Below are 13,778 nucleotides of genomic sequence, written 5' to 3' on the forward strand. Positions count from 1 at the left end.
AGCCTATTTAATGCCATTCTCCTATGACTCGGGTGTACAGTGTAAATTTTAACATTGTGATTAATTAAAAATAGTAACGAAGCTTACTCACGTTTTATCAACTTGTTACAACTAAGCTACTTGCACTGTCAGGTCACAAAAGAAGGCTTACTCAGATATAACGTAAGCTCTCCTGTATCAGAAAAAAGCCCAGTTCTTGACTATATTTAATCTTTTTTTCAACATTTGGACAAGCATTATATAATCTTAATCTGATTAAGGTGTCACTTAATGTTATTCATGCCTGTATGGCCTCCATCTGGATGAAGATGACAGAAGAGGACCTGGAGCTGCAGAGTATTGTTTTCCTGTTTCTTTTAATTTACATGAATTCACAATTTCATTGTAAACTAGATAATCGCATGCATTTTATATTTCGATTAATTAACTTTTCACCACTTAGTTTATGCAAGTACAGTAAACTTAAGGGAATAGAAAACATAAATTGAAAAACCTAACTCACCACAAAGTCCATTTATTTGAGCTCATTTCAATAATTATTATGGACTAAATATTTTTTTAAGCACTGCTTACTTAGATTAACCAAGTTATCATCAATTGTCTTATTAAGTTTACAAAACTTTGAAAAAAAAATTGACAGAAAGATTTGCAACAACCAAACAAGGACGCAGCAACCCGTTTACACGGACCAGACATTTCCCAAGATTCAGGCGCCTGATGTCTGATGGAAGGAAAACGTCAAATGGTGGGTTGTCATTACTGGTGCTGCAACAGCATGCAGACCTCAAAACAGTCAAATATATCCACAGCAAAAGATTTGAATAAAGATTTTTGAATCACCTGCCTCTCTCACTAAATACATCTTTGAGTACAGCTTCACAACAGTGTAAGAGCAGTTCTTATCTTTGATCCTCAGTACTGCCCCCTATAGTCAAGCACAGGTACATTTTGTATGAAAAGATGTTTAATAAAAGGTTCTACAATACAAACAGTGAAAAGGCAACAGGTGATCAACTCATGGACTAAACCCAGTTGGTAATATGCAAATTCAGTGAATTTGATTCTATAGTATAATACTGCCATGGGAATCACCTCTGGCTTCCTTCCACAGTCTAAAAACATACATGTGAGGTTAATTGGTGACCCTAATTTATCCCTGGGTGTGAGTGTGAGCGTGTGTGGTTGTCTGTCTCTTTGTGTTTGTCCTGTGATGGACTGGTGACCCTGTCCAGAGTGTAACCTGCCTCCGCCCTCAGCTGGGATTGGCTCCAGTGCCCCCGACCCTGAACAAGAGGAAGTGGTATAGAAAATGGATGTATTGTACTTTTGGTGATGATGGGTGAGGCTCTGCCTCCTCTGGCCACACTCCCTTGATCCAGATCGAGGAAGCTTTCACCACACCAGTTCAAAAAGTCAGGTAAAGCACTACCATGGTTCGGGTTGCCAGATCTGACTTTATCCAGCCCCAAAATAAGATGAGCCACTCAACTCACTAAAACAAACCTCAATCACAAATCTCTCCCAACAATTTTTGAAATTTGACATTTTTTGTTTGCACAATACGCAACACTTTATACACCAATAAGTTTGATAACTGCACAAAATTATCCAAGAAAAGGGCAGAAAGGAATAGAAACAGGATCTCAACAAATATCTCAGTCATTCCCCAATCATAGAATAGAATAGAACTTTATTTATATAACACCTTTCACAGATATTAGTCACAAGGTGCTTTACAGCACTGCAAACAGAACAAATTAAACAGATAAGATCAAGAAGACTATAGAAGCAAGAAAAACAGAGTTATACAAAGAAGTAAACTTGAGCATGGTGTCAAAACAAATCACTAAGTAGTAATACATCCTCACATGAAATACAACTCGCTTGAAATGTGCAGGCTTTCAATAACCTTGCTTTCTCACTCTGACGTACCCAAGCACAGCAGTGCGGATCTATCACGGATATAAAACTTTATAAGTCCAACAGCTAAGAAAAAGTCAGGGGGGGGCCCTTTACTATATTTATTGAACATATTGAATTGTGTTTTGTAGAAAACTTGTCATGCCCTCCACCTCTGGCTCTGCCTAGTGCCAGCATTTTCCCTTCCCCCTCCCTCCTTTCCTTTTTTCTTAGGTGGGCGTGTGCTGCATGCTGTGTGAGGTGTGGAGTGCAGTCTGATTACCTGAGTGCACTCACCTGAGGCAGGGTGTGGCTACAACAATCAATTCACCTCGCTCCCCATGAAACTGGCTTCAGATCAAGACTCGCCTCCGGACCGTAAACTAATGACAGTTAGTTGCACCCTGCTCTGCCTTGCTCTGTTCAGCTCTGCCCTGCTCTGCTCTAATCCTGTCTTCCCCCCCTGCTGCAGTTTTGGACCAACCCTGCCGCACCGGGCCTGCTTGTGACTCCATTCACTGACACAGCTCAACGGAAGGCTCCCTGTTCACCGTCCATCGGACTGCAGCACATGCCCTCCGTCCTGCTTCCGCACCGCCGACCACGCCCTCCTACAACTCCTCGCTTCGTACCAGGTAGTGTGCTCCCCGCAGTCTTTAGCTGGGCCTGAATACATACTTTTGAGCATTACCTTTAGTAGTAGTATAATTTCCGGGTTGCACGTTTATTAATTAAAATACTCTTGAGAGAATTCCTGGTTCCGTGTCTCTGTCCGCGCCTGAGTCTCTAAGTGTGAATCGTGACAAAACTAGGCCTTGCCCCATGTACACATTTGCTTTGTTATATGCAGGTTCACATGTTCATGTTTTTCTTTTCAACATGTGCAGGGTACAGGAAGTAGTGTGACCTTGCCACTGCCATTGATAAACACTCCTTGTCAACTAATTCCGATGCTGATATCAACCGCATGAGAGCTCCTCGAATTGACATGCTCATGCTGATTAATGTCACCCAATGTGCAGATTTCACAGAAGAAAACATCTTCAGTGTCCATCTGCTGAGATAGGGTGAAACAGGACAACTTGCCAATTCATTTCAGGGCAACAAGAAATGCATGTCTTTAGTCTGAGGAAGAAAAAAAGAGTCACAGAAATGCACCCACATGTAAACTTCAGACCAGAAGACCCCCCCAAAAAGCCCAATATCCGACTTAAACTGGACACTTTCTTGCTATGAGGCAGGAATTCTAACAATTGGATTCTTTTGGTCAATGTTCTCCAGTCAATGCTGCAGTTTAGTGGCTTTTATTGCTTGACAGTACATTGATATAGTTGGTCTTGACTAAAACACTAGGAATGCACCTTCACCTCGACCCGCCCGCTCATGTTCCACCGAGTGTCTCATTGCCTCCAATTGGCGGAGTACTAATACTTGTGAGGTAATAACAACCGTGGAAGTTAGTTTTGTGTGGCCATTTATTAGCTTTAATGGAACATTACAGAATATTTTGGTTGCTATAGGCAACTCTTAGTAAAATATGTCATCTCTGTGGTTTACTTTGTTGTGTTCTGTGTTCCTATCGGAGCCAAAATATTGTAAACACATAACTAAATACCACAGCATATTCTGTGAGACTTGGAGATTAGGTGGCTTTTGGTGGTGTGTTCCCTCAATGAACTGAGTGTATGGTGACCTTGTTGTTCTACGGGAGTGGTTAAAGTGATAATATTGTGCTTCGGTATATTTTCCTTGCTGCTGAGAAAGTCAGGGGTGAAAAACCTTTGGAGTTTCAGTCTGAAATAGAAGGTGCATGAAATCACTTGTAGATGGTCCCCGGGAAGAAAAAACATTCGGTTTAATGGCCCGGGGCACTCTTAGGATTTCTCATTTTTGTGGAAGTCAAAAAAAAAAAAGTCCAATAATGAGGGATGGCTTTGAAACAGCTGAAGTGGAATGACATCATGTTCTGTCCTTGTGACACAGATTGAGGTCATGCGAACACAACATGGATATACGCCGTGCACATCATCATCTGCTGATAGACAGATAACGGCCCTTCTGTTCGTATTTTGATCTTGCTTACACACACTCACAGGATCTTTTCACATCAACAACCTGATAACCTGACACAATGTTTGTCAGCTGGGTCCACTATAAAAATCCTTCTGCCTCGAACACTCGACAGCTACACCAGAGTGCGAGGATCTGCTGGGATCTGCTGGGATCTTTGTGAAACTACGACAATTCTATAGTCAAAGTCACCACATCTCCAGATACATCTGCTCGGTGAGAATATCCTGAAATCTAATTAAACATTATCGATTTGTTACTGCATTTGCGTAACCTCTGACTGACCTGCTATGGTGACAGTATATATGTACTGAGGTTTTACTCTGACCACAGTTGTGTTCTTTTGTGCAGGAAGTTGAGACATGGAGGGTCGCCTGTCTACCGCCTGTGGATTTATCCTGATTCTGGGTGCAATTGGGTGCTCAGACGCCCTTGGACTTCCAAGAGGTATGTTTGTTTAGACTCACCAGTATCATAAAACTGTTATTGTACATTGTGTGCATCGAGTGTGAGATTCATACAATTTGTACCAGGTTATTGCTGGAATATTGGATGAATCCTTGCTGTTTTGATTTTTAAAGTAATACATCTCGATGCCAGCCGCATCGAGATGTATTAGTAACACAGCATAAATCCACGAAATTCTAAGTTGTGAAATCTTTACTTGGGTAATGAACTGCAGTGAAAAACAATACCTAGTAAAAGGAAACAATTGGTTAAAAACATTTATAGTCCAAATAGCTGAGGCAAAAGTTATCCACATTCAATCAGAGGAAGTGCAATCAGCTAGAATTTGACGTGTCTCAAAAGCCTGAACAGATCTGATTCTTTATTTGTATACAGGCGCCACACAAGCAAGCTCTCCCCGGTACAAAAGGTTGAGGCTATGTTGCTTTGCATTTATGACCATATATAAGACTGTTTGCAGTCGGTTTAATTGTAAACATAGGCATGGAGCACATATTATTCACTTATCTAACAAGTGTTAGCCTAATGGAGTCTGATGCTGTTCCAGCTTATTACTTTCCGGCAGAAAATGTTATCAGCTCTTCAATGTTCCGTTAAAATCATGGTGGTTGAAAAGTAACTGACTCAAATATGACTGTAAATGTGGTGTAATTGACAAGGGGTTAGAGGGTCAGGAAGGGAGTTAGGGGGTAAAAGAGCTCTTGAACTTTAATCAGGATTGAACAAATTGGGAAAAACGGTGTGGTGAAAGCCCCGTAATGGGTGTGTATGTGATGAAGCCTCTCAAAACAACCATAAATGTGTCAGTGTAACACTGTGTCCTCTTGTTTTCAGTACAAACTACATTTGTGCTCAAAGGGGCATCTGTTAAAACTTTGAGGACTTCATGAAGAATTAACTGCAGGTGCTGACACTGCATCGCACAGCAACTAAGTCACAAAGGTGTCTGTCTTTGGACACATTTTCTTCTCTGTTCCTTCAGTCAAGCCTGGAGTGTGCCCTCGCTTTGCCTTGTCCAGCCCTTCAGAGTGTGTTTCCAATGTGCGAGCCGTGTGCAAGAATGACTACGACTGCAAAGGGAAAAAAAAATGTTGCATCAATCGATGTGGGCCTGTGTGCGCGGATCCTTTACCAATGCACAATGAGGGTGAGATGAAAAAATGTTTTCTTGTATGATGGGGGTGTATGTATATTTGGGCAGAACAGACTTCTTGGGAGAATAGAACTTCTTTATTCTACTCAAAATGCATTGAATCAGGCCTGGATGCTCTGTTCGGAAGCAACAATTTGGCGGATTTGAGCCCGTTTTCATTTACTTTTATTCAAAGTATTGGCACATGGTGTTTTCCCTTTGATTTGGAGAAGTTTAAAATGTCTGAAACGAGGAAATACGATCAGATTTACAACTAATGGAAAGAACAGTAAGTGATGACAGCTCTGTAATTATATGTGATGAAAACTGTCTCCACAATCATATATGATTATACGACTGACACTCCTGCTCCACTTTTGCTCAGGTAAATCATAGAAGTTCTTCTTGTTTAATTAACAACTGTGAAAGACAGTCCTTGACAGCAACAGAGATTTCATTGTCCAGTTTTGTACATGTTTTCTTCTCTGTCCTTTCAGTCAAGCCTGGACTGTGCCCGCTTCTTTCCATATACGGCCATTCAGAGTGTGTTCCCAGTCTCCGTCCCACGTGCAAGAAAGACATTGACTGCCGAGAGGATCATAAATGTTGCCGCAGTCGGTGTGGAAATCTCTGCCTGCCACCTTTACTAAGGGATAGTAGTGGTAAGATGATCTTGGATTGAAACACACGGGTCAGAATTCACTCCCAATGTGCATTATCGACCTTTCCTCCTGTGCTGGCCTATTTTTTGCCTGCTATTAATCACTCCTGACTGGGAACAGCCCACAAGATGTTCCTGGTGACTAGTTTATTTGGTCACCAAAACAAAGATCAAGGCGAGTTGACAAGTTCAAAAAGGAATTTGCAATGATGTTATAGCAAGATTTAGTCTTGTGAGCCGTTTAGCCCCTTATCCAAGTGGCTTCATCTGTTCAGTTGTCCCTTTGACTAGATAGTCTCAGAGACTTGGATAAAATACATCTTCAAATATATATGACCACAATGGTCCAGTTGGCCTGATTCAAATCCTTTGAGAAAACTCTGACCTGAACAAATGAGAATATACATAGAAGATATTTATCGTACAGTATTTAATAACTTTGTCCACAAAAACTCTTCTTGTTGAATTAATAACTGTGTAAGACAATCCTTGACGGTGCATTTGACAGCAACACAGAGATAAAAGATTTTATTGTCTGATTTTGTACATGTTTTGTTTTTTTTTCCTCTGTCCTTTCAGCCAAGCCTGGAACGTGCCCTCGTTTTCCCACCTTACGGCGTCCGGTGTGCGCTCTCGACGCGCTGCCTGAGTGCACGAAAGACAACGACTGCAAAGGGAAACAGAAATGTTGCCGCAATCTCTGTGGGGCTGTGTGTGCGGATCCTTTACCAGAAAAGGTTATAGGTGAGAGGATATAATCTTTTCCTGTATGATGGCCCTCTGGGTTTCTTCAACATGTTCCATAAACTTTCAGAGGTCTTTATCTTCAAAGTTTAGTGGAAGCCGGTTTGACAAGGTCATCAGCACGAAGAGCTGCATTATCTTCACACTCTGCAGAGTAAATAACATCAAACTGGTTGGATACCTTAGCATCATCTGGAGTTACGTGTAGATGAGTGCTTGGGTTGAATCCGGTTGTGGAGTGTATTTTTGTTTTTCTTTCGGAGGGGCAAAAACTGGGCTAGGAAAAAGAAACTCTTTTGGAGTTTTTGTGACTTTTACAACTAATTGATTTTACAGAGTGCCGTGAAAGACGCGTAATGGGTGTGTCTATGATGAAGACCGGAACCACAATCATGAAAATGCGTTTGACTGTAGCAATGTGTCCTCTTTTTGTACAAACTTCACTTTTGGTCAAAAGAGAATCTGTTAAAACTTAGATTCGGCCTTCCTGATGAATTAATTACTATGAAAAAGAAGCCCTGATACTGTATTAGAAAGCAACAAAGAGATAAAAGCTGTCAGTGTTTTGTACACGTTCTCTTCTCTGTCTCAACAGTCAAGCCTGGCGTGTGCCCTCATTTTCCCGTCTCCAGCCTTACCAAGTGTGTTGTCCATGTGCGGCCTGAGTGCACGAAAGACAATGACTGCAAAGGGAAACAGAAATGTTGCCGCAATCTCTGTGGGGCTGTGTGTGCGGATCCTTTACCAGAAAAGGTTATAGGTGAGAGGATATAATCTTTTCCTGTATGATGGCCCTCTGGGTTTCTTCAACATGTTCCATAAACTTTCAGAGGTCTTTATCTTCAAAGTTTAGTGGAAGCCGGTTTGACAAGGTCATCAGCACGAAGAGCTGCATTATCTTCACACTCTGCAGAGTAAATAACATCAAACTGGTTGGATACCTTAGCATCATCTGGAGTTACGTGTAGATGAGTGCTTGGGTTGAATCCGGTTGTGGAGTGTATTTTTGTTTTTCTTTCGGAGGGGCAAAAACTGGGCTAGGAAAAAGAAACTCTTTTGGAGTTTTTGTGACTTTTACAACTAATTGATTTTACAGAGTGCCGTGAAAGACACGTAATGGGTGTGTCTATGATGAAGACCGGAACCACAATCATGAAAATGCGTTTGACTGTAGCAATGTGTCCTCTTTTTGTACAAACTTCACTTTTGGTCAAAAGAGAATCTGTTAAAACTTAGATTCGGCCTTCCTGATTTAATTACTATGAAAAAGAAGCCCTGATACTGTATTAGAAAGCAACAAAGAGATAAAAGCTGTCAGTGTTTTGTACACGTTCTCTTCTCTGTCTCAACAGTCAAGCCTGGCGTGTGCCCTCATTTTCCCGTCTCCAGCCTTACCGAGTGTGTTGTCCATGTGCGGCCTGAGTGCACGAAAGACAATGACTGCAAAGGGAAACAAAAATGTTGCCACGATCAATGTGGGCCTGTGTGCGCGGATCCTTTATCAATAAAAATGGGTGAGATGATAAAACCCCTTCTTGTACAATGGCAGTTTGGGTATCTTCTTTAATTTCAGTCTTCAGCAACCACGTCTGATTTAAGTTGCAGCTTAAGTGGGAAGCACTATGACCTGCACAGCCCTCTGGAGGTCATCACTGAGTACCGTCATGGTGTCTTCAGGCTCAACATATTCCATAAACTCTCAGAGGTCTTTATCGTCAAAGTTTAGTCGAAGCAGGTCTGACGAGGCCATCAACATGATGACTGTGCATCTCTATAATTTACATTCCACTACAGAGATCAGTTTGGGAAATGCACTTCATGATAGTTTTAAATGCAAGTTAATAAAATACTCTTACTTACTTTTAAGGTCAGGTCTTTCTTTCTTTCTTTCTTCCATTGCTTGTTGATTTCAGTAGAAGTATGAGTCACTTATAAGCCGTCATTTATGTATATTTTGGTTTCTTCCAGGAAATTGCCCCCCAATCCACTGGCTACCAGGGTTCTGGTGCCGTCCAGGAGCACAACATCAGTGCACTGATGACGGTGACTGCCTCCATAACTTCAAGTGCTGCACCCAGCAATGTGGACGTGTGTGCAGTCCACCATATCCAGGTGAGACATGGATGTGAAACAAATCCAGTAACTTCTTTTTCAAAACTTACGTGTGAGGTTAACAGTTTAACTGTTTCTTTTTCTTTTTTTTTTCTAATTGACCTCTGTCATTCTATTCTTTTTATCAGATATCCTTCCTTTGCCATGAAGAAGGTTCAGAAAAGAGGAAATTCAGAAAGACAAGTGGCCACCTGTTGACTCAACCGATATTCAATATTCTACAACCAAAGAATGACCTGGTAACTCTTGCTCTGAATCTGTATTTCGTAAACCAATAAAACAATGAGTGTTTAAAAAGGTTGTCTTTGTGTGTACTTTTAACATTTCTCCTGAAGTGGGAGTAGATTTTATTTACCTGCTCTATTGAGTGTTTATTATTTCAAAGAAAAAATAAGATTCACTGACTAAAGTGGTCGTGGTTCAGTTTTTGTGTTCAGATTTTTTTTCTCTTGCTTGACATTTTCAGATGTTAATAACTGTTTGCGGGTTCAGTTGTGACGAACATAGACTGCTTTACAGACACTTCAATTACTTTGATTACAGTGGACTTTAATGAAATGTAATTAACTTCCCGGTATTAATTGACCTGTGCATAAAACCTGGCAACTTGTATGCTAAAGCTTGTCTTTCAGCTATAAACATGGGCGAAAACACTCACAGCAGTTGGGCTTCTGAAGATTGATCCTGTCACTTGTCTTTATAACATAATGTAGTCTTCTCTGTGAAGACACTGAGAGACAAGACCTCTAATATCTGAACTCACATCTGATCTTCAGGGATGGAGGAGTTTACTTTTGTGTCTTATTGAAAAAAAATCACGGAAGTCAAAATGATGACCTCGTTTCTTTTTTAACACCTTGTTTTTCTCCTTAAATGTTTTCAAATCACTTGATCTTCCATTTTCTATGGGGTGGGAAGCCATGAAGACTATGGAGATTTGTCCTTCACAGACGTACACACGATTGTAGCTCCCAAACTTTCAATTATAGTTAGTAAGTAAGTAAATATTATTTGTATAGCGCTTTTGACAGACATGGAGTCTCAAAGTGCTTCACAGTAAAAACAGATAAAAACAGATAAGAGAAAAAAACAAAAAACATCTTAAAAACACAACAAATGCCGAGAGTCAGTGGCAGCGTGGGTCGATTGGACTAGAATGCTTTGGCAAACAAATGTGTTTTTAGGCACTTTTTAAAGATGTCTGCTGAGCCCAGGGAGCGCAGGTCGAGTGGGAGTTCATTCCAAAGTCGGGGCGCGGCAGCTTTGAATGATCGATCTCCCCGAGTTTCAAAGCAGGTATGTGGAACCTTTAACAGGTTCTGCCCAGACGATCTCAAGCTCCGAGTCGAGCTGTAGGGCTTTATGAGGTCAGCAATGTAAGGAGGAGCTTGACCATGTAGGGCTCGAAAGGTTAGCACCAAGATTTTATATTGAACACGAGACTCAACAGGGAGCCAGTGAAGAGATCTTAACACAGGGGGAATATAGTTCCTCCTGTTGGTGCTGGTCAAAAGTCTGGCGGCTGAGTTTTGGACTAACTGTAACCGTGCCAGCGCTTTTTTGTTGAGGCATGTGAAGAGGCTGTTGCAGTAGTCCAGGCGTGAGGACACAAATGGATGAATAATCATTTCGAGCTCTTCTCTGGACATCAACTCTAACCCTGAGCTTGGCGATGTAACGCAACTGAAAGAAGCAGTTCTTTACCAGCTGTCTACAGTGATGATCCAGTGACATGGACTCGTCAAGGATCACCCCTAAATTCCTCAGCTTTGTTTTGGCTGAAAGGCTCAGTTCACTCAAAGGCTGTTTGATAGAGGAAGTAGCACTATCTGGGGCCATAATAAGTGTCTCAGTTTTGGCAGAGTTCAGTTGTAGGCTATTTTCACTTAACCACTGCTTCACTTGTGTGAGACAGCTGATTAAGGAGCTCAGTTTGTGGACCTCGGAAGTCTTAAATGAACAGTACAGCTGAAGATCCTCTGCAAATAGGTGGAAGGACACGTCGCTGAACTGTTGGATTATCTGACCGAGAGGAAGAACATACAACAAGAACAGGAGAGGCCCCAAAACTATACTATACTACTGGCCATCAAACATTGACACGGTCGTATTTTGGTCACAGACTACAAACCTCCTGTTATGAGTGCTCGCCTCAGCAGACTCCCCTCGTCTTGTGTTTAACTGTTGTGTGCTCAGCTGTATGAGAGATTTGACAGGTTGCGCTGGGCATACCCAAACATCATTGGCTGAAGAAGCCCAGACGGCCAAACCAGACAGCTAATTGGGGTAGCAGTGAACCTGAGTGACAGCTGTGGTGTTATAGAATAATACGTAGGGAGCCCAAACTCGTTGCACAGCCTCCTACTGTGTGTTTGTAACTCGCTCTTCCTGTTTTGTGTGCAGATTGTGTAACTCATTTTTCCATAGGTCACAACTCTGCCTTCTGCTAGAATCTCCTTGAGTTCAATCAGGTTTTTGTGTTTATTTCCTTTTTGCTGTTTCTAAGTTGTTTCTGGGTTTTTTTTTGCAGCAGTGCTTTTGTCATATTTGTAAAAGTCTTGTGTTCAATATTGAAAAGTGGGACTAAAATAAATTACTTTGCATTTAACCTATTACCATCTGGTTTTTATGTTGCAACACTTTTTTCCACATTACCACAGCATCTGTGCTAACCTCTCTGTTTTCAACCAGATGTGTCAGATTCACTATTTTCATTTTGGCCTAAAAATGTCTGAAAATAGATCTTAAGGTTCTGTATGTTCATGAGGATTTCTTTTCAGTTTCACTTTTTTATCAAAATAATTTAATCTCCCATCCTCTCACCTATTTCCAAGTTAGACACTGTTTTTAATCCTTTGGTCACAACTTTTCCATCCCCACCCCCCCCCCCCCCCCAACATGCATCCCTTTTTAAAACTGTCTCCCAAGATAGAACTCTGCTCATACTGACTACATAGTCTTCAGTGTTTCTGCCGTTTCCGAGTAAATGCTAAACTTTTCTGAAACGAATGAGGCATTGTCACTTGGAATGTTGTCGTGTAAACAGGGCTATACTGACCTGCGACAACTCTCCAACCAAAGTCAAAGCTGCTTGGGAGCACAAACTATAGCTGAGGCTGGATGATGAATGGTGGGGCCTCGTCCTCCAAAGAATTCACACCAGCTCAAGTGGCTCACGGTTATACAATTCAAAGTAGAATACAATCTTTATGTCATGAATCATGGTGGACCCAAAAGTAGACTTGCACAGGTTGCAGAGTTTAATAGGATCATTCATGAAAGTCAGGAGCAAAGGAGCAAAGTCAGAGCCGAAAGCAGGCCAAAACCTAAAGAGGGACAGGTAAGAGGAGGGAAAACACAGGAGTAGTGGGACGTCAGAGAAACGAAGCAGCAATGACAATCAGGCACTGAAACATGAGAGAATGAGGTTTAAATGTACTGGGAGGGGGAGGATACAGGTGAAACACATTGATATAGATTGGAACATACAAGTGGCCAACAAGAAGGATAAGTGCACGGGGACACAGACAAGCCAGGTGAGTCAAATAAAACAGGAAGTGACAACTGGTAAGAGATGTAGACTTGACTATGGCACATGAGGAGACCTGACACTTAATTGTCATTGAAACAAATACAAAATGTAAATGTTTCATCCGGTCTGTATATCATACCTGAAATCCACTGAAAGCCCCGACCAAAGAACATCTATAATTTATTTCCAAATATGGGGGGAAAATATGGGCAAGTTATTCTTTCTTCATCTTTTTTTTTTTTTACATTTATGGTGTTCCCGTGGGCTCGCCACCCGCAGGAAGGTTCTTAATCGGTGCAATGTGATCAGGGTGACAGTGCTCAGACTGCCACCCCTGCGACCCGGAAACGGATAAGCGGGAGAAAATGGATGGATGGATTTATGGAGGCAACTGTCTCTTTTTTTCTTTTATAATATCAATGACAATGGTGAAGAGAATCCTCAGTGTCCTCTAGGCTTCCTCGCGAACAGAATAGAGGACAAAGTACAACCTTGGTAGAGTCCAGAACCCACCTTCATCAAGTCTGACTTATTACCGAGTATATGGGCACAGATCTCATGCTGGATGAACAAAGACGAGATAAGCCATAGCCCTGGTTCCAGTACTCCTCACTCTCCACACACCTCCTACAAGACGTCTCAGGTCACACGGTCATTGGCCTTCTCCAGGTCTACATAACACATGTAGACTGGATTGTTAAACTCTCGTGTCACCTTGATAATCTGTGAGAGGTTGAAGGCCTGGTCAGTTGTTCCACGGCCATAATGGAAAGTGTGCTGTTCCTCTTGTGTCTGAGGTTCAACTATACTTCGGAGTCTCCTTTCCAATATCCCTTCATTGACTTTTCCATAGTTGGCACATACTCTCTGGTCACCTTTTTTGAAGATTGGGACCACCGTCCCACTTAGCTTGTCCAGAGATGATGTATCTTATCCATACAATGCCTGAGAGGCGAAGAAGCATGTCCCCCAGGGTTAGGACAGCCTAAAAGTGTCCTTCCCACGTCATGATATCCTCCTTCGTTGTCAAAGGATGTCCTCTCTTGTAAAGCACAGCTTGACAAATTTCAAAGTATGAACTTTCTTGTTAATATCCTTATGAACATGGAACATTCACATGAAAGCTGTGAATGAGGATGTGATTGGATGATTTGAAAAAT

General features: G+C 41.7%; 1 protein-coding gene across 5 annotated transcripts; it reads left to right on the forward strand.

The window, feature by feature from the left end:
* The first annotated feature begins 2,165 nt into the window (after positions 1-2,165).
* LOC308112907 (uncharacterized protein) lies at positions 2,166-9,386 on the forward strand. Of its 5 annotated transcripts, XM_080468731.1 has the most exons (12): positions 2,185-2,291; positions 2,372-2,534; positions 3,883-3,959; positions 4,085-4,185; positions 4,321-4,416; positions 5,420-5,584; positions 6,067-6,231; positions 6,810-6,974; positions 7,570-7,734; positions 8,327-8,488; positions 8,943-9,086; positions 9,215-9,378. In XM_080468731.1, the coding sequence occupies exons 5-12, from the start codon at positions 4,332-4,334 to the stop codon at positions 9,232-9,234; spliced, it is 1,071 nt and encodes a 356-aa protein (XP_080324857.1). In that variant the 5' UTR covers positions 2,185-2,291; positions 2,372-2,534; positions 3,883-3,959; positions 4,085-4,185; positions 4,321-4,331; the 3' UTR covers positions 9,235-9,378. The 5 variants fall into 5 exon arrangements, with proteins under 5 accessions (XP_080324855.1, XP_080324857.1, XP_080324856.1 ...); XM_080468729.1 differs by lacking the exon at positions 3,883-3,959 and having other exon boundaries at positions 2,166-2,291; positions 9,215-9,386; XM_080468730.1 differs by lacking the exon at positions 3,883-3,959 and having other exon boundaries at positions 3,995-4,185.
* Positions 9,387-13,778: the final 4,392 nt, after the last annotated feature.

The sequence above is a fragment of the Lipophrys pholis genome, assembly GCF_963383615.2.
Source record: "Lipophrys pholis genome assembly, chromosome: 8".
NCBI lineage: Eukaryota > Metazoa > Chordata > Actinopteri > Blenniiformes > Blenniidae > Lipophrys > Lipophrys pholis.

Coding starts and splice junctions, on each gene's coding strand:
- LOC308112907 (XM_080468729.1), top strand. CDS start 4,332: ATGGAGGGTCGCCTGTCTACCGCCTGTGGATTTATCCTGATTCTGGGT. Junction 6,232..6,809: donor TTTACTAAGGGATAGTAGTG/GTAAGATGATCT, acceptor CTGTCCTTTCAG/CCAAGCCTGGAACGTGCCCT. Junction 8,489..8,942: donor TCCTTTATCAATAAAAATGG/GTGAGATGATAA, acceptor GGTTTCTTCCAG/GAAATTGCCCCCCAATCCAC.